Source organism: Dipodomys merriami, unplaced genomic scaffold (assembly GCF_024711535.1).
Source record: "Dipodomys merriami isolate MVZ:Mamm:240054 unplaced genomic scaffold, mDipMer1.0.p SCAF_121, whole genome shotgun sequence".
Classification (NCBI taxonomy): domain Eukaryota; kingdom Metazoa; phylum Chordata; class Mammalia; order Rodentia; family Heteromyidae; genus Dipodomys; species Dipodomys merriami.
In genome coordinates, this window is record NW_027202505.1 from 2,865,065 (window position 1) to 2,883,544 (window position 18,480).

General features: G+C 39.9%; 1 protein-coding gene across 6 annotated transcripts in view; it reads right to left on the reverse strand.

The window, feature by feature from the left end:
- Nucleotides 1-18,480, reverse strand: part of Ccdc30 (coiled-coil domain containing 30) — a 103,694-nt gene that overhangs the window by 42,401 nt on the left and 42,813 nt on the right. For 4 of the 6 annotated variants that reach the window (XM_070017169.1, XM_070017165.1, XM_070017164.1 and 1 more), the window contains 4 exons: nucleotides 17,122-17,259; nucleotides 14,830-14,999; nucleotides 10,812-11,037; nucleotides 3,985-4,164 (listed from right to left, as the gene is read on the reverse strand). In XM_070017169.1, the coding sequence (XP_069873270.1) occupies nucleotides 3,985-4,164; nucleotides 10,812-11,037; nucleotides 14,830-14,999; nucleotides 17,122-17,259 (714 nt within the window). The remainder of the gene's footprint in view (nucleotides 1-3,984; nucleotides 4,165-10,811; nucleotides 11,038-14,829; nucleotides 15,000-17,121; nucleotides 17,260-18,480) is intronic. The other 2 variants (XM_070017168.1, XM_070017167.1) reach the window with 1 other exon arrangement.

The following is an 18,480-nucleotide window of genomic DNA, read 5'->3' on the forward strand; positions in this document are numbered from 1 at the left end:
CATACTTGATATATTTGCAAAGTATTTTTAAATGGGCAGGGGTTAGGGTGTGGGCTTAGTGAAAGAGCACTTATCTAGTATGCATGAAGCTTGTGGTTTGATCCAGTACTACAGGCAATAAAACACATGGAAAAGCTAAACTATATTGTGTGGGATTTGTGCATAGGAAGCAAAACTATGAAGTAAAGCAGAGGAGCTTAATGATTGATGCCAAGGTGGCAAAGCAGTGGTATGAGATGGGAAAATGTATAGGCTGGCAGCCCTGGGTGGTGAGTGTATGAGGAGTTAAAGTTACAACTTGTTAAACTCTAGGTCTACATTTGGTGGTCCTCCTCCTCTTCCTCTTCCTTCTCCTCCTCCTCATTCCCTACCCTCCTTTTTCTTTTTTGTTGGTTGTGGGGGCTTGAACTCTGGGCCTGAGCACTGTCCTTTAGCTCTTCAGCTCAAGGCTAGCACTCTACTACTTGAGCTGCAGTGTCACTTCCAGTTTTCTGGTGGTAATTGGAGATAAGAGTCGCACAGACTTTCCTGCCTGGGCTGGCTTTGAACCGAGATCTCAGCCTCCTGAATAGCTAGGATTACAGGCGTGAGCCACTGGTGCCTGACTTGATGCTTTTTCTGAGTGTGAAATTCCATATTAGTTGTTTGGGCTTAAATTTGGATTCTATTTATTAGGTTTACAACCTTGAATCATTCCCTCATTTATAACAAGATGGCTCTTCAAGGGTGAAGGGAGGTTTATAAAAGATGGAGTCAATGAAAGGTAACTATTGTAGATCATACTGCTGACATGTCAGGCACCATCAGAAAGATTTGAACCCTGAAAGACTGTTCATTGAGTCAACAAATGTTAATAGTGTATCAATCATATGTAAGGCATCATGGTCTGTGTAAGTTTTATTTTTCAGTACTGGGGCTTCACCTCTGAATCTTATGCTTGCTAAGCAGGTGCTCTACTACATGAGCCATACCCCCAGCCATTTTTAGCTTTAGTTATTTTTAGAGTCTTGCTCCTCCTCCACAATGGTAGTCTCAATCTGCGATCCTGCAACCTATGCTTCTTGCATGGCTGGATAAAATACCATGACCGGCTTGTTGGTTGAGATGGGGTCTCATTAACTTTATGTCTGGCTTGCCTGCAAACTGAATACTGATCTGAGTAGTTCTGATAAAGTATTACTTGAATATGTTCAGAGTTAAGATGATCTAAGAAATATCTTTGAAGGAAAAGGTAAAAGGCTGTCATCTGAAGAGACATATTTAAAAATTTAAAGCTACATAACTACAAAGGTTTAGGGAATATAATCAATATTTTAAAACTTGCGAAGAAGAAGCTGGGAATATAAATCAGAGATGGTATATGTGCCTAGCATAAATGAGGACTGGGTTTGATCCCCATCAACCAAACAAATAAACTTCTGCCCCCTCCAAAAAAAGGCCCCATAAAACTCATGACTGGAGAGGGTAGGGAAGAAGTTTATTCAGATGATAATGAAATACCAGAATTTTTAAGAAGGCCTTCCTTTTAGATCGAGATAAATAAGCATTTGTTGTTTTCCTTTATACTTCCCTACAGATTATGACCAAAGAACCTTTCTCTCTGTCTCTGTCTCTGTCTCTGTCTGTCTCTGTCTCTCTCTGCCTGCTCTAGGGCTTGAACACATGGGTTAGGCACTGTCTCCGAGCTTTTCTTGCTCTAGGCTAGGCTCTACCAATTGAGTCACAGCTCCACTTATGGCTTTTTGATAGTTAATTGGAAATAAAAGTCTCATATTTTCCTGCCCAGAGTGGCTTCAAAACACAATCCTCAGATCTTTACCTTCTGAGTTAGCTAGGATTAAAGGCCTGAGTCACCAGTGCCCAGTCTTTCCTTCCCTCCCTCCCTCCCTCCCTTCCCTCCCTCCCTCCCTCCTTCTTTTCCTCTCTCTCTCCCCTCTCTTCTCTTCCCTTCCTTTCCCTTCCCTTTTCCCTTCCCTTCCACCTTTCCCTCTCTTTCTCTTCCCCTCTCCCTCTTTCCTCCCTCCTTCATGTTCTTTTTGCTGGTAGTGGGGTTTGAACTTAGGGCCTCGCTCTTGCTTGGCTTTTTCTACTCAAGATCAGCACTCTACCACTTAAGCCACATCTCCTCTTCTGTTTTTATGTCATTTTTCAAATAAGAACCATTTCCCTCAATAGATTTGTGAAGGTAAACTTCTCTCATAAAGTGCCAGGTAGTACATACTTTAGACATGAATTTTTTTCTTTTTTGTCGGTCATGGGGCTTGAACTCTGGGCTTGGGTGCTGTCCTTGTGCTCTTCAGTTCAAGGCTAGTGCTCTACCACTTGAGCCACAGTGGCACTTCCAGTTTTCTAGTGGTTTATTTGAAATAAAAGTCTCATGGTCTTTCCTGCCCTGGCTGGCTTTGAACCATAACTAGGATTATAGGCATGAGCCACTAGAGCCTGGCTATCTACATGTTTTCCAGATGGGTTTTATACTATAAAAGTAGACTTGAGTAATGACTGGAGAGGCCATAAGAACTTCAAGTCTTGCCAGGCCAGTGGCTCAGCCCTGTAATCTTAGCTACTCAGGGGGCTGAGATCTGAGGATCCAAGTTCAAAGCCAGCAAGACTCTTATTTCCAATTAACTACCAGAAAACGAAGTGGTGCTGTGGCCCAAAGTAGTAAAGCACTAGCCTGGAACAAAAGAGCTCAGAGACAGTGCCCAGACCCTGAGTTCAAGGCCCATGGCCATTAAAAAAAAAAAGAAAAAGAAGAAAAGGGAAAGAGGAGCAACCCTAGAAACAGGAGCAAAGAGGCTCAAAATGGCAGTCCTCCCCCTGGGTGCATTTACCCCTTTTAGACTAAGTGAGGAATCTGGTTGAAACCTTTCCTAGGTAAGTGGTTATATAACCTGGAAACTTCTATTCAGTTATTATTTGTAAAATGTTGAATTCCAGAACCTTTAGGGACTTCTAGAAACTAAGTCTCTAATATAGAGAGTTGAACCATAATTAAAGGAAGGTCTATTGATGCAATGGTTCATTTTGAGCCTTATGGCTCAGAAAATTTGTATATGGAAGCTCTACCTAGATTATTTTTAAAACAAACATGTTTGAGGGATTTCCTTTGTTTTTGTTTTTGTTTTTGCCAGTCCTGGGGCTTGAACTCAGGGCCTGGCACTATCCCTGAGCTTCTTTTGCTCAAGGCTAGCACTCTACCATTTGAGCCACAGTGCCACTTCTGGCTTTTTCAGTTTATGTGGTACTGAGGAATGGAACTCAGGACTTCATGCATGCTAGGCAAGCACTCTACCACTAAGCTACATTCCCAGACTGGGATTTCCTTTTAACATGTTGCTTATGTTAGGAAAACCAACTTTGTCCTCATGAAGTGAACCTTTGTACTGATAGTGACATTGATTGAACCGATTTGTTAAGGATAAATAAATCTAGTGATATACAACAAGGGCAGGACAATCAGGGTTTTAGCCTAGGTCACTGAAATTTAGTAAGTGATAAAAATTAAGATAATGATTTAAATAGATGGCATCACTTTAAACTTTTTCCTGTTTACTAATATCATGTATGCTCAAGCAGAAGAGAAATGACTGAGTTTTGTCCCTATTTATCCAGAAAAAGTTAAAGGAGGAATTTTTCCACTAATTCTTGAATCCTATGATGAATTATACTATTGAGGAATTTGTGTGTGTGTGTGTGTGTGTGTGTGTGTGTGTGTGTGTGCGCGTGCACGCACTCAGGGCTGGTGCTCTACCACTTGAGCTATGTCTCTAGTCCAGTATTTTGATAGTTAATTGGAGATGGAGTCTCACAGACTTTCCTACCAGGTTGGCTTTGACCCATGATCCTCAGATCTCAGCCTCCTAAGTAGCTAGGATTACAGGTGTGAGTCACCAGTGGCTGGCCAATGTGAAGGAACTGTAATACACATATTCCCAGGGCTGGATGAGATCTTTGGACAAAGGATGTTCCCACTTGAGTTACCTTAATGTTTTCTTCCTGCAGTAAGCTATTATGTTGCTTTAAGTCCGAGTTCTTTCCTCGCTCATACCGAAGCTCTTTTTCAGCTGAGCTGCAAAGAATTTGAAGCCGGTGCAAATTCTGACGAAGTTGTTGTACTTCATCTTGCTGCTGGTATTTTAGCTTTTCTCCAGACAATAGATACTAAAGCAAACATTATAAAAGAAACATATAATGTCAGAATGTGTTTATTCACATATATATGTTTTTGGAGCTAGCTTCCCTACCACAAATTACTTTCATATTTATGGCTAGTTAGTAATGTTAATAGAATTTAACAACTTTTTTTTTTTTTTTGGTTGGTCGTGGGGCTTGAACTCTGGGCTTAGGCACTGTCCCTCAGCTCTTCAGGTCAAGGTGAGCGCTCTACTGCTTGAGCCACAGCACCACTTCTGGTTTTCTAGTGGTTTATTGGAGATAAGAGTCTCACAGACTTTCTTGCCTGGGCTGGCTTTGAACCGTGATCCTCATATCTCAGCCTCCTGAGTAGCTAGGATTATAGGTGTGAGCCACTGGTGCCAGGCAGAATTTAACAACTTTTATATACCAAAAATACTAAAGAAATTGTGGAACAAAAGCAGAGAAGCATAAACAATCTTCTAACTTTTCATATCCACGAAAAGCAACTGAAGCATGGACAAAACTTTATTTACTTATTTAGGGCATATTTCTGTGTGTGTGTATCTGTCTGCCTGAGGGCATAAACAAAGAAAATTTAGCAATGTAGCCTTCTTCATCACTTGCCTTGTACTACCTGATGATCCTTCTCCAGTTACTAGTCAACACATCCTTTTAAGGCTGTAATATATCATTGCATATTTTGTTTTGTTTTGTTTTTGTCGGTCGTGGAGCTTAAACTCTGGGCTTGGCGCTGTCCCTGTGCTCTTCAGCTCAAGGCTAATATGCTTTACCGCTTGAGCCATAGTGCCACTTCCTCATTGCATATTATAAACAGCAGATCATACTATTACACTACGTACCATTGTATGATACCTCATTGTCTTTATCTGTTCACTGCTGTATACTTAAGTTGACTATCCTGGAAAGTGGCACAATTAGACATAAGTACAGCTATCTCTTCAAAATATTAATTTAAATTCCTGAGATACATACCAAGAAGTGGAATTGCTGGATTATTTGGTAAATTTTAAATTTTTCGAAGAATCTTCATACCATTTTCCATAATGCTAATGTACATTTCCACAAATGGTGTACAAAAGTGTCCTTTTCTCCATATGTTCACCAACAAATTTTTTTTTGAGAATAACCATTTTCAGTGGAGTGAATAGTTCATTGAAGTGATAACTCATTGTGGTTTTCCTTTGCATTTCTCTAATCATTAGTGAAGATGAAGTTTTAAAAATATGTATGCCTATTGGCTTTTTTTTTTTTTTTGCTGTTGGTCGTGGGGCTTGAACTCTGGGCCTGGGTGCTGTCCCTCAGTTCTTTAGCTCAAGGCTAGTGCTCTACCACTTGAGCCACAGAACCACTTCCAGTTTTCTGGTGGTTTTATTGGAGATAAGAGTCTTACGGACTTTCTTGCCTGGGCTGGCTTTGAGCTGCAATCCTCAGATCTCAGCCTCCTGAGTAGCTAGGATTACATGTGTGAGCCACCTGTGCCCAGCTGCCTATTGGCTTTTTACATGTCTTTTTTTGACAAGTGTCAATTTGGGTATTATGCCCATTTTTAAATCAGGTTGTTTTGTTGTTATTGAGTTCCACATTTTTTGGATATTAGTTTCTTACTTGATATAATTTGAAAATATTTTCTCCCAACTCCTAAATTCTGAATTATATTGATTGTTCCTTTGCCAAGCAGAAAGAAGCTTTAAAGTTTGATATAAAACCACTTAATAATTTTTGCTATTGTTACCTATGCTTTGGGAGGTCATAGCCAAAACAAAATCTTTGCCAAACCCCATGTTAAACTTTATTCTTCAGTGACCATCAGCTGATGGGTGGATAAAGAAAATGGGGTAAATATAAACACACGGTGCAAGCTATTCAGCTTACAGAAGAAGGTTATTCTAACACTTGCCATAACATAGATGAACTTGGAAGACACATGGCTAAGTTAAATAAGCCAGGCACAAATAAGACAAATGCTACCTGGGTCTTTGTATATGTGGAATTAAAAAAAGTCAAACCTGTAGAAGCAAGGAGTAGAACAGTTGGTGACAGGCATTGAGGACTGGGAATGGCGGGGTAATTAGGTGTGGGGGGGAGTCAGAAGACACAAGTTTCAGTTCACTGTACTGAAAAAGTACCAGAGATCTATTGTACTGCATGGTGACTACAGCTAATAATATGTGCTTGGAAACTGCTAAAAGAGTAGATCTTAAGTGTTCTCACTACTCCCGCACAAAATAAGTATGTGATAGGCAAATTACCTGAGCAATCAGTACACAGTATATACAGGCATCAAAGCATCACACTCTATACCACAAATATATTCAAGCTATTTTTTTTGTTTTGTTTTTCCTGGTCATGGGGTTTGAACTCTGGGCCTGGGCGCTGACACTGAGCTCTTCAGCTCAAGGCGAGCATTCTACCACTTGCGCTATAGTACCACTTCTGGTTTTCTGGTGGTTAATCGGAGATAAGAGCACGGACTTTCCTGCCTGCGATCCTCAGATCTCAGTCTCCTGAGTAGCTAGGATTACAGGCATGGGCCACCAGTGCCCACCTACATTCAAGTTTTTGTTGTTAGGTGCTTTTGTTTTATGAGAAGGCTTTTGTTATATGTATCAGGCTGGCCTCACTCCAGCAATCTTCCTGCTTTAGCCTCCTGTAGTTACTTTGACTGCAAACACTATGAAATGCCTTCATCACCACGCTGGCTGCTCATTTAACCTGTGTATCACCAGGCTTGGCAATTTATATATTTACTGACAGCCATAACTTAATAAGGCTGGGAATTTCTGAACATACTCTTTTATTAGTTCCCTCCATTCAGTTTAACTACTTTAACTTTTTTTTTTTTTTGCCAGTCCTGGGGTTTGAACTCAGGTCCTGGGCACTGTACCTTAGCTTCTTTTGCTCAAGGCTAGCACTCTATCACTTGAGCCACAGCACCACTTATGGCTTTTTCTGTGTATGTGGTACTAGGGAATCAAATCCAGGGCTTCATGCATGCTAGGCAAGCACTTTATCACTAAGCCACATTCCCAGCCCCTAAACTACTTTAATTAAAAGACTAGTCATTTGAATTTTTTACAAGAGGTAAGCACACAAATAATTCAAGAGATGAGATATATTTGAAATTTTCTTACTACTGCTTTAGTATATTTATGCCCATGATTTTCTGGAAAGTCTGTCATTATTCTAATTTTATCTTGCTTATATTAAAAGCAGCACAGAACTCCCCAAGTCCTGTTAGTCTTTCAATTCCTATTTTGGTTTAATCAGAAAGGCAATCTGAATCCCCTTGTTCTAGAGCTACAAATCTCTAAGATCCCTACAGAAAGTCTTTAAAGGATTAAAATCTAATTACTAGGAAACCCAGTCTTTGGAATTAGATACATCTGGGTTTCAATTCTGAGTCTACCACTTATTAGTTTGATGGTCTTAGAAAGGGTACTTAAGTATCCATTTCCTTATGAAAAAATCAGGATAATAATAATATATGGTAGATAAAGGGAAGGGTAAGTTAGCACACAGAGGGCCTTAGTAGGATGCCTGACACTGAATGTGCACTCAGTAATATTACCATTACTGTTGATACTACTTAGATTTACTCTGATTGCCTCCACTTAGATTTACTTTGACTGCAAATGCTATGAAATGCCTTCATCACCACTCTGGCTGCTCATTTAACCATTAACAGCTTTGAACAATTAATCAGTAATCAGCATTTTCAATGGTTAGAACCCATTTAACATATCAAAACAGACGTACAAGGGAAGTACCATTTCTACCAATGGACAAAGGCATATGAGTTTTGGCCTGTTTTGCAGACTGGAAAATCTTTCCAATGTACATTTTCCAGTCCAGTCACTTGCTAGTAAGTCCTCTGTCAAGGTGCTACTCAGCTAGTCAAGCAGCCAACACAAAGATTCTAGTTTCCTGCCAGTAAATTGCTTTGCTGGTAGAATGTTACTGCACAACAACTCATTACATTATGACCAGTAGCCTGTAATGCTACCAGTAAGAGAGCAGTAATTAGCCAGAGGTCTCTTTTGGATCAACCAACAGTTCATTAAACCAATTATCCTCTATGAGTATCAGTTGGCAGGTTAAGAAGACACTGAAACACCGTACTTATGGTAGGGATACAACACCAAGTAGTCTTTGAGGGGAAAAAGAAGTATGGCATTTCCTTCAAATATTAAGGATAAAATTATCATACGACCCAGAAAATGTATTCCTAGATATTAATGTAATTGAATTAAAATACATGAAAAGCTATGCATGTTTGTGGATAGTCATAGCATTATTGTTTACAATAAACAAATGTTCAACAAATGACTTGGTGAATGAAAATATTGTAAGACTTTGATACAAAGTATTCAGTCATGGAAAGGAATGATGAGATTACCCAGTACTTCGAAAACATGCAATATGCAAGGTAGTCATCATAAAGGGTCACATATGGTGTGGTTCCACACGTGTATGGCAGATCCAGAATAGACAAACCCACAGAGACAGAAAGATTGATGGTTGTGTGGGGATGCGGGGGGGGGGGGGGGAATGGAGGGATGCCTATTAGTTAATACAAAATTCCTTCCTTGCTTCCTTGCTTGCTTGCTTCCTTCCTCTCCCTCCCTCCCTCCTTCCTCCCTTCCTTCCTTCCTCCTTCCTTCCTCCTTCCTTCCTTCCTTCCTTCCTTCCTTCCTTCCTTCCTTCCTTCCTTCCTTCCTTTCTTTCTTTCTTTCTTTCTTTCTTTCTTTCTTTCTTTCTTTCTTTCTTTCTTTCTTTCTTTCTCTTTGTCAGCCAAGGGTCTTGAACTCAGGGCCTGGGAGCTGTCCCTGACCTTTATTGCTTCGGCTAGTGCTCTACCACTTTGACCAACAGCACTACTTCCAGTTTTCTGATGGTTAATTGGAGATAAGAGTCTAACAGAATTTCTTGCCTGGGCTGGCTTTGAACCACAATCCTCAGATCTCAGCCTCCTGCGTAGCTAGGATTACAGTTATGAGCCACTGGCACTTGGCATAAGATTACTTTTATGAGGTAAGAAGATGAGGAAGATGTTCTAAAATCATAGAGATGGCTATAAACGCTGTAAATTTAATAGTAACAGTTGAAGTGTACACTTTAAATGTTAATGTTGTATGGCATGCAAATTATGCCAATAATTGTATTTAAAAATGAAAAATAAGCTAATTTTATTTTCCTTCAATTTTTCAGAGATGTGTCCTTGACCCAGGATAAACAACACCATTGCACATATCCCATGGGGGAGAGAGGCTATAAGAAAGCAACCTTGGAAGACAAAGAGGAAGGATGCTGAGCACAGAGAGGCACTGCAGACTTGCCCCAGCACCCAAACCAGCAGCAGTGATATTAGACATCCTTTCATTAAGATCCTCTCTTAGAGAGACAGCAACTGCTTTAGAACTGTAGCTTGACCAGAGTCAGCATCACCATCTTCTTCAGAGGTGATGTAGCTCTCCAGCTACTCTTTAACCATTCTGAGCTCATCTGACATGTACACAAACATGCCAAACTCCATGACAGAGGACAGATTCAAGCGGATGGAAGCCACTGCAGATTCTTCACTCAAACATCCTCGGGTGAAAATTTCATCTGGCCAAGAAACCTCAGTGTTCCATGACAGTGCTCCTGCAGCTCTAGACTTTTACCTGGAATTCTGTGAAAAGTCTTGACTTGAGCAGGTGGAAAGAGACAGGCCCTATGAAAGCACAAACCATCCAGCTGGAGTCAAAGGCAGAAACCTGCCACATCTACCTTGTTCATATTGCTAAAATAGGACCTAACACATCATAGGTGATTATTATTGGCTGACTAAAGGCAGCCTCCTGAGTAGCTAGGATTACAGATATGAGCCACCAGTAACCAGCTTGATTCACTTTTCAAGTGGATGTTATCAGCCAAATGGCTGAATCACATCAGTGATTTACTTATGAGTACAATAGCCCTCTTCTGTGGATCTCAAAATAATTTCTAGAAAGTTGGATGGGAGAGAACTTATTTTGTATAATAAAGACAGACCTGTAAACATAGAGTATGGCAGATTCTCTCTCCTCTCTCTTCCTGAAAGCAAATCTATAGTAAACGCAAAAGCTGTATTTAAAATAATCCAGTTTGAAATATTTTGTACACTAAGGCCCTCAACAAGAATAGGGAATGTCCACTCTGTATATAATGTAACTATATAATAACAATAAAAAAGAATAGGGAGGGGCTGGGAATGTGGCTTAGTTGTAGAGTACTTGCCTAGCATGCATGAAGCGCTAGGTTCAATTCCTCAGTACCACATAAATAGACAAAGCTGGAAGTTGTGCTGTAACTCAGATGGCAGAATGCTAGCCTTGAGCACAGAGAGGCTTTAGGGAGAGTGCCCAGGCCCCAGGACTGGCAAAAAAGAAAAAAAAAGAATAGGGAATATGGTACCCATCCTAAGCAGAGGTGAACTGTCAATCAGCACTTTTTATATCAGAATGCTTTTATAATAAAGTGAATCAACTGTTGGGCCTGGTTCAGATGATGGTTGTTATTTTATTACTATTCAGGCTATGGTGACGATTGGTCGTGATGGTTAAAAATGATATTGATCTCTGTAACTAATTGGAGGGAATGGATCTGCAGCACAGGTTCACAGCACCTACCTGGGTGGTACTGTCATCTGAACTGTCCCCACAGCTCTGAGACTGAAGGTTCAGATCTCCTCCAAGTCTCTCAGCTTCCTCAGGCCTTGCCATCGCGTGTCCTTCATCTTTCCAGTCTGTACTGTGCTGTGATTGTGCCTCCTTCTGCCCCTCTCTTGGGAAAATGCCCTCCTCCTTCACTGATTTCTCTCCAATGTCCTTCTGCTTACTTTCTCCTGATTCAAGACTTGATGCAAATACAATAATAAAAAACTATCAAAACACTTGTTACTATAGCAGAATAGGAAGAAAAAAGCAAAACTGCAATGACATTTTGTAAAAAGAATCCTTCAGCAGAACAGTTATTCTTTTTCAGTGGTTGGAGTTGAACTCAGGGCCTGGGTTCTGTCCCTGAGCTCTTTTGCTCAAGGCTAGCACTCTACCACTTGAGCTACAGCATCACTTCCAGTTTTCTGGTGGTAAATTGGAGCTAAGAATCTCACAGGGACTTTTCTGCCCAGGCTGGCTTCAAACTGTGAACCTCAGATCTCAGTCTCCTGAGTAGCTAGTATTACAGGTGTGGGCTACTGGTGCTTATCTTGTTTTTACAAGCATTAAAAACAAATTAAGTTTTTCTTTTTCTTTTTTTAAAACTGCATTCAAGGAGTTGGTTCACCATTGATCTTTGTTTAGAAACAAATGATAAATCTGAATTTCTCAACATTTAGTGTTTTGCTGGGCAGACACAAGTGAGAAAGCTAGTTTAAAGTCACTAAGAAAGCATTAGGTACTTGGGCATTAGGTATTAGGGCTACAATAAGCTAATCTCTGACAAAGGAGATTAAATTAAAGGAGAAAGATAAATGAACAGTGATTTGACTAAGTCTGATGAATGGGCAGGCCCAAGACAGACAAAAGTAAAAGTAGTAATGTATAAATATTTGTATGTATTAATGAGTGTTGGAGGAAAGAGAGCTAGTGTATATAAGAGAATGAAAAACCCAGGTGTCTGTGGCTGTACACCTGTAACCCTAGCTACTCAGGAAGCTGAGATTTGAGAATGATGGTTCAAAGTCAGCCCAGGCGGGAAAGTCTGTGAGACTCTTTTCTACAATTAACTGCACCAAAAAGCTGGAATTGAAGCTGTGGTTAAGTGGTAGAATGCTAGCCTTGAGCACAAAAGCTAAGTGGTAGCACCTAGGCCCTGAGTTCAAGCCTAGGACTGGGATAAAAACAAGAACAACAACCACCACAAACCAAACAGGGAAAAGCAAATATGTCCCAGGACTATTTAAGCAATCAGATGTGTGAACTCCCAGAAGCTTTACAAAGACCATGTGGATGGCATGAGTCAAGGAAACCAGAGGAGAGAGTGATATCCTAACTCATATGGTAAATAACAGGGACTAGAGCAAGGATTGATTCTGGAGAGATTTATAAACCCTATGGATACCATTGTCACCTAGTAAATGTAGCAAGTAAAGAAGAACAATAACCACAGATGACACTAGTGGTTGGTGAATCAAGGTGGGGAGCAGACTAGGGACATGTCTGAAGTGAAGACTCAGCTTGAGAAAAAAGCATGAGCAATGTTGGGATTCAGTAAGAGGAACATGGAGAAGGGCAAAGGGAGACAAAGAAGATTGTGCCAAAAGGACAAGCAGAAGAGGTCAAGAAGCCAGAGGGAAGAAGAAAGCCAGGAGACTGAGAGCCACAGAAACAAGAGGAGGGAGGTACCTTGAATGAGCAAGAACACAAGCATGCCATATACACACATGCACACACACATATGAGTGCACCACACTCATTTTTCAATGTTAGGATCGAATCCAATGTTGGGATTGAACTCAGGGCTTTGCGTATGGTAGACAAAAACTCCACCTTTTATTCACTGAGCTTTAAGTTGGTTTTAGGTGCCTTGAAACCTAGTATCACATGCTTCATACATTATAATTGGTTCCTAAATTCTTTTTTTCTTTTTTTCTGTCCAACTCTGGGCCTGGGAGCTGTTCTTCAGCTCTTCAGCTCAGGCTAGTGCTCTACCACTTGAGCCACAACAGTGCCACTTCTGATTTTCTGGTGGCTAATTGGAGATAAGAAGGTGGCTCAGTGGTAGAGCGCTTGCCTTGCATGCCTGAGGCCCTGGGTTCGATTCCTCAGCACCACATAAGCAAAAAGAAAAAAACTAGAAGTGGCGCTGTGGCTCAAGTGGTAGAGAGCTAGCCTTGAGCTGAAGAGCTGAGGGACAGCGCCCAGGCCCAGAGTTCAGGCCCCACGACTGGATCAAAAAAAAAAAAAAAAAAAGAGTCTTATAGATTTTCCACCTGGTCTAGCTTTGAATTGAGATCCTCAGATCTCAGCTTCCTGAGTAGCTAGGATTACAGGCGTGAGCAACCAGTCAGTGCCTAGCTCCCCAATTCTTTAAGAAGACAATTTGGCAATGAAGATCAAATGTCATGAAAAATGTTCAGATTCTTTGAATAACTGCAAACAATTAATGAATTGTGATAATTAATAAGAACCAATCTTAAAATGCAGTAATTGTCATAACATCATTATGTGAGTGTGAGTGTGAATGTGTGTGTGAGTGTGTGGGTGTGGGTGTGGGTGTATGGGTCCTAAGGCTTGAACTCAGGGCCTGGATGCTGTTCTTTATGTTTTTCACTCAAGACTGGTGCTCTACTAGTGGGGGCCACAGCTCCACTTTTATATTTTAGTAAATTGGAGATAAGAGTCTTACGGATTTTTTTTGCCCTGGCTAGCTTTAAACGGTAATCCTCAGATCTCAGCCTCCTGAGTAGCTAGGATTACAGGCATAAACTATGGTACCTGACTATTCTTTCCTTTTATTTAATTTAACCATTGACCGACACAAACGAGTTTGGTGTATCTAGTAGTTTTTGTGGCCAAGACAGAATAGTTCATTTGACAAAAAGCCTCGTGTGTGTGTGTGTGTGTGTGTGTGTGTGTGTGTGTGTGTGTGTGTGTGTGTGTGTGAAAGATACTATCAGTGAAGAAACAGAAAGCATTAAGGGGGTAAGATTAAACAATTTAATAAAAGAAAAAGGTTAGATAAAATGTTAAATAAGAACAGCAGGGGAGAAAGCCACTAGGGTATAGTCTCAGTTATATTGTAAAAATACCTGTGTAAGCTGGGCACCGGTAGTTCATATCCTGTAATCCTAGCTACTCAGGAGGCTAAGATCTGAGGATCAGGATTCAAACCCAGCCTGGGCAGAAAAGTCCCTGAGATTCTTATCTCCAATTAACCACCAGAAAACCAGAAGTAGCACTGTGACTCAAGTGGTAGAGTGCTTGCCTTGAACTGAAGAGCTCAGGGACAGCGCCCAGGCCCAGAGTTCAAGCCCCACCACCGACACACACACACACACACACACACACACACACACACACACACACACACACACACACACACACACACAAAACCCAAAAAACTTTTTAAAAATAAAAATACATGTATATGTTCAGGAGAAAAAAAAAGAAAACTGAAGGCCTCTCTCTGGTGAGAATTATAGGTATTCATAATCTCCCCTTTTTTGTGCTTCCTGAATTTTCAATAAAAAATTAATACATTGTTCTTTCTGAAGAGGGTCTCATTGCATAGCCCAGGCTGACCTAGAACTTGCTGTGTAGCCCAGGCTGACCTAGAACTTGCTGTGTAGCCCAGGCTGGCCTACAACTTGCTGTGTAGCCCAGGCTGGCCTACAACTTGCTGTGTAGCCCAGGCTGGCCTACAACTTGCTGTGTAGCCCAGGCTGGCCTGTAGCTTATGATCCTCCTGCCTTAGCCTCCTAGCTATTGGAATTACAGGTGAGTGCAACTCTGAGTGATTCATATATTACATTTAAGAGCAACAGGGAAAGTTTCAAAATGTAATAGTAGATCAACAGAAAAACTCAAGGAATGCTTAACACTAGTTTCCAGCCACATCTCTTGGAAAAGCCAAATTGTTATAATGACCAAGCCCAATAAAATGTAACCCTCAAATTAATGTGATATAGGATTTTTCTCAATTTACCAGAGTTCCTTTCTCTCTTCTTTTGGGTTTTGAATCTCTACTTCCAAAATTGGTACACTAGACACCATATCTTCATAGGGATTTTCACTTGTAATTAAATTAGAAGTTGTAGTTTTTTCCCCTACAATGAAATGATTTAATTGTTCCACTTCTTGTGAAAACGTCAATACCTGTAAAGTTAAGCAAAAAGGCAAATATTCTGTTTTATATGCTCTACTGATTCTATTTAAGCACTTAATTATTGGCTTGAATAATTTAATTTAATTTAATTTAATTTAATTTAATTTAATTTAATGCTTTGTAGTTGTTATATAATGTAATCTTTTTTTAACCATGGGCATATGAAAGCCCATAATTTAAACAAACAAAAACAAGGTATTGTTGGTTTCTGGTATTGACATTTTTGTTCTCGACCTTTTTAACAAGCAACAAGTTGTAATCAATAGCTTTATACTACTATACTATACTACTATACTACTATAAAACACATTTTACATTATACTACCACATACTATATACATATATATATATATATATGCACCACATACTACTAGTATATTACTAGTAGTATGCAACATATTTATGTTACTATACCACATATTTTTGTTCTCACATCTTAAATGTACATCACTCATCATTCATGCAACAGTAATACAATGCTGAGAAAGCATCAAGAAGAATGTTAGATACATATTACAAAGAACACCTTTTTTTCCAGTCTATTTGAAAAACACTTAATTGAACTTTTAAAGGCTCTCAAAGTATTATAGTGGTTCTCCAATTTTAGCATACAAAAGCTGCACTCTGGGAATTTATTTAAACTGCTACCTTAGGTTTGCAGCTCCAACTTGGAAATGTGGACTCAGTGGTCACAGAAGGAAATAAGAATTTGCCCTTCCAATAAGCTTCCCAGGAAAATTTAGCGCAAGAAGAGCCACAGTCTTATAATTTAGAAAAACATGTTTTTTTTAAAAAAATTGCTTTACTTTTGGAAAGTTTTTGAAGATTTCTTCTCCTCAAAGTTTACTCTACATGTTCACATAAAGTGAGAGAAAACTCCTTCCAAAGTGGACAGCGTGGGTTGGAACAGGAAGGAAGACGGATCTCCATCACAGTATTGTGGGAAGGAAGCCTCCCTTGGAAAGAGAAAGTTGCTGTAGTAATTGCACAATGGAGTTAAACCTACAAACAACTGAAGTTGACTCTAAGGGATGCCTTTGTTTGGTTTTAAGACTTCAGTGGTCTGAAGAGAACCTACAGGGTGTGACAGACCATCATCTCATACCTCTATCTGCTCCAACCCTACGGACTGTAATTAACTTACAGCGGAGAAGGTGGGTCTTGAACTGGCCTTGGGTGGCAGGAAGATGGGGTGGGCTAAGAAGGGGCACTAGACATTTTAAGCCTGGAAGCCTTGTGTTCAACGGCAATGGTTTAGGATAGTGGTTCTGCTGGAGTAGATGCTACAAAATGAGGAGATGAGGAAACAATGCCAGAAGGAAGGAGTCAGATTATGAAAAAACTTGAGACACCTTTCCCTCCTCCCCCCTCCTTTTTTTTTTTTTTTTTTTTTTTTTGTCAGTACTGGAGTTTGAACACAGGTTCTTGTGCTTGCCAGCCTAGCCCTTTTTGCTTTAGTTATTTTTCAGACAGGATCTTGCTTGAGGTAGGTTAGCCCTCAGACCACAATCCATCTACCTTTGCCTACCACATAACTGGGATTACAGATAGATTCCACCATACTTGGCTTGTTCTTTGCGATAGGGTCTTGCTAAGTCTTTTACATACTGTGATTCTATTTCTGATTCCCATGTAGCTGGGGTTAAAGACATGAGCCATTGCATCTGGTTCCCTCACCTTATCTTCTGTATTAACTTTCCCCGTGACATTTTGGGAGACCTGGTCCTTTAGTTGTACATGCGATGGTGACTTTACTTGCTGATAAGGTTCCACAGACAAAAGCCTACGTGTAGTTTTCCCCTCTCAGGCAGTAAAAGTGTATTCTGGACCTTCCCGCCCCCCCCACCCCCACCCCCATTACATGCTGTCAAATACACTAAAAAATTAGGTTGGTGGAAAGCTGGCTCCACATAAAGCACTTTTGAATAAATACTAAGTGTCAAGTATTGGCTAAAGTTTGCATATTTATCCTGAAATATTGACTCATAACCCACACCATGTATATTTCATTTTAATAGTAATAAAATCGAATTTTCAAGTCACCTCTGACTGAAGGTGAATTTTCTTTAACATGAGTGTTAAACACTGAGATGCTAAGGCATTTAGTCTCACCTCTGTTTCTAATTCAGAATTCTCTCTTTGTAGCAGGTCATATGCTATTAAAAGTTTGTCTCTGCCCGTTGCTGCCTCTGGAAGATGCTGGATTTCCTTATAAAGGCATTTCAGTTCTGACTTTGACTTTTGGAATTCCTGATTAAGAAATAAAGATATTTTATAGAACAAGACTATTTTCCCTATGGGATACATTTCTAAAATTTAATTTTCATATTGTCATTTTTTCTTGCTGTTTTAAGTATTAATGAAACTGAGCATTCTTAATTTTCTACTATTCACAGGCTGAAAAACTTGGCTTTCTAGTCCTTCCAGTTTTAAGTAAGGCTTATACAGGTAAAATGCTTAGTAGCTTCTACACTAAAAAAGTTATATTATCCATCTTAAAATATATCTTAGTTTGCTAAAATAAAAATAGTCCTTTGTCTTAGTAATTTTAAGAAACTAAAGCAAACAATTGTGTTTTCTTGTCATGAAAATTACCTGTATGCTTGTATTTCTGGTTTTTTGTTATGTCAGTAAGACTCAAAATTTATTCAAAGCAATCAACCAAACAAAAATGCATCTTAGGCTGGACAAGTGGCTGACAACTATAATCCCAGCTACTCAGGAGGTAGAGATCTGGAAGAGTGCTGTTTGAGGCCAGCTCAAGATGAAAGTTAGTAGCACCTCTCCATTTCAACAAACACATCTTGAGGTATGGTAGTTCACACCTGTGATCCCACTGTGTCAGAGGTAGAGAAAGGAGGAGCACAGTTCAAGGCCAGCCAGATAAAACATGCCAGACCCTATGTGAGAAATAACTAGAGCAAAAAAGGCAATTGTAAAGAGCCTGCCTACCAACAAGCTACAAAGTTCTGAGTTCAAAACTCCAGTACTGCCAAAACAAATGTATCTTATTTTTTTGCCTTTCATACAATGTATTACTGTGTTGTTTACTTTTTATCTGCAAACACCCCTAGAACAGGGTTATTGAAACTAAGTTTCAGAGACTTGGTCAATCTGCCTGAAGGCACACAGCCAGGAAATTGGAAAGCTGAAATTTCAAACTCATGCCTGGTCTGACTCTAGACTCTTTGTTCTTAGGTGTAAATTGTGCTACCTTTCTTAACTATGTATAGCCAAAGACCTAAATCAACTCAGTTTTCCTCTAGCCCTCTGGTTTTTCTTTTCACATATGAGACAAAAACACTTTAGGCACAGGTTTTCCTTAAAATCCTACATTGATTACATGGAATGTGTGGCATTTGATTGGCAAACAGTCAAGAGGTGGAGTCAATCGGAAGTGTCCAATAGCCAAAAGGTTATACAAAACTTAGTTCAGGAGAGTAGCTGCTTAGTATTTCCCCACAACTCTGA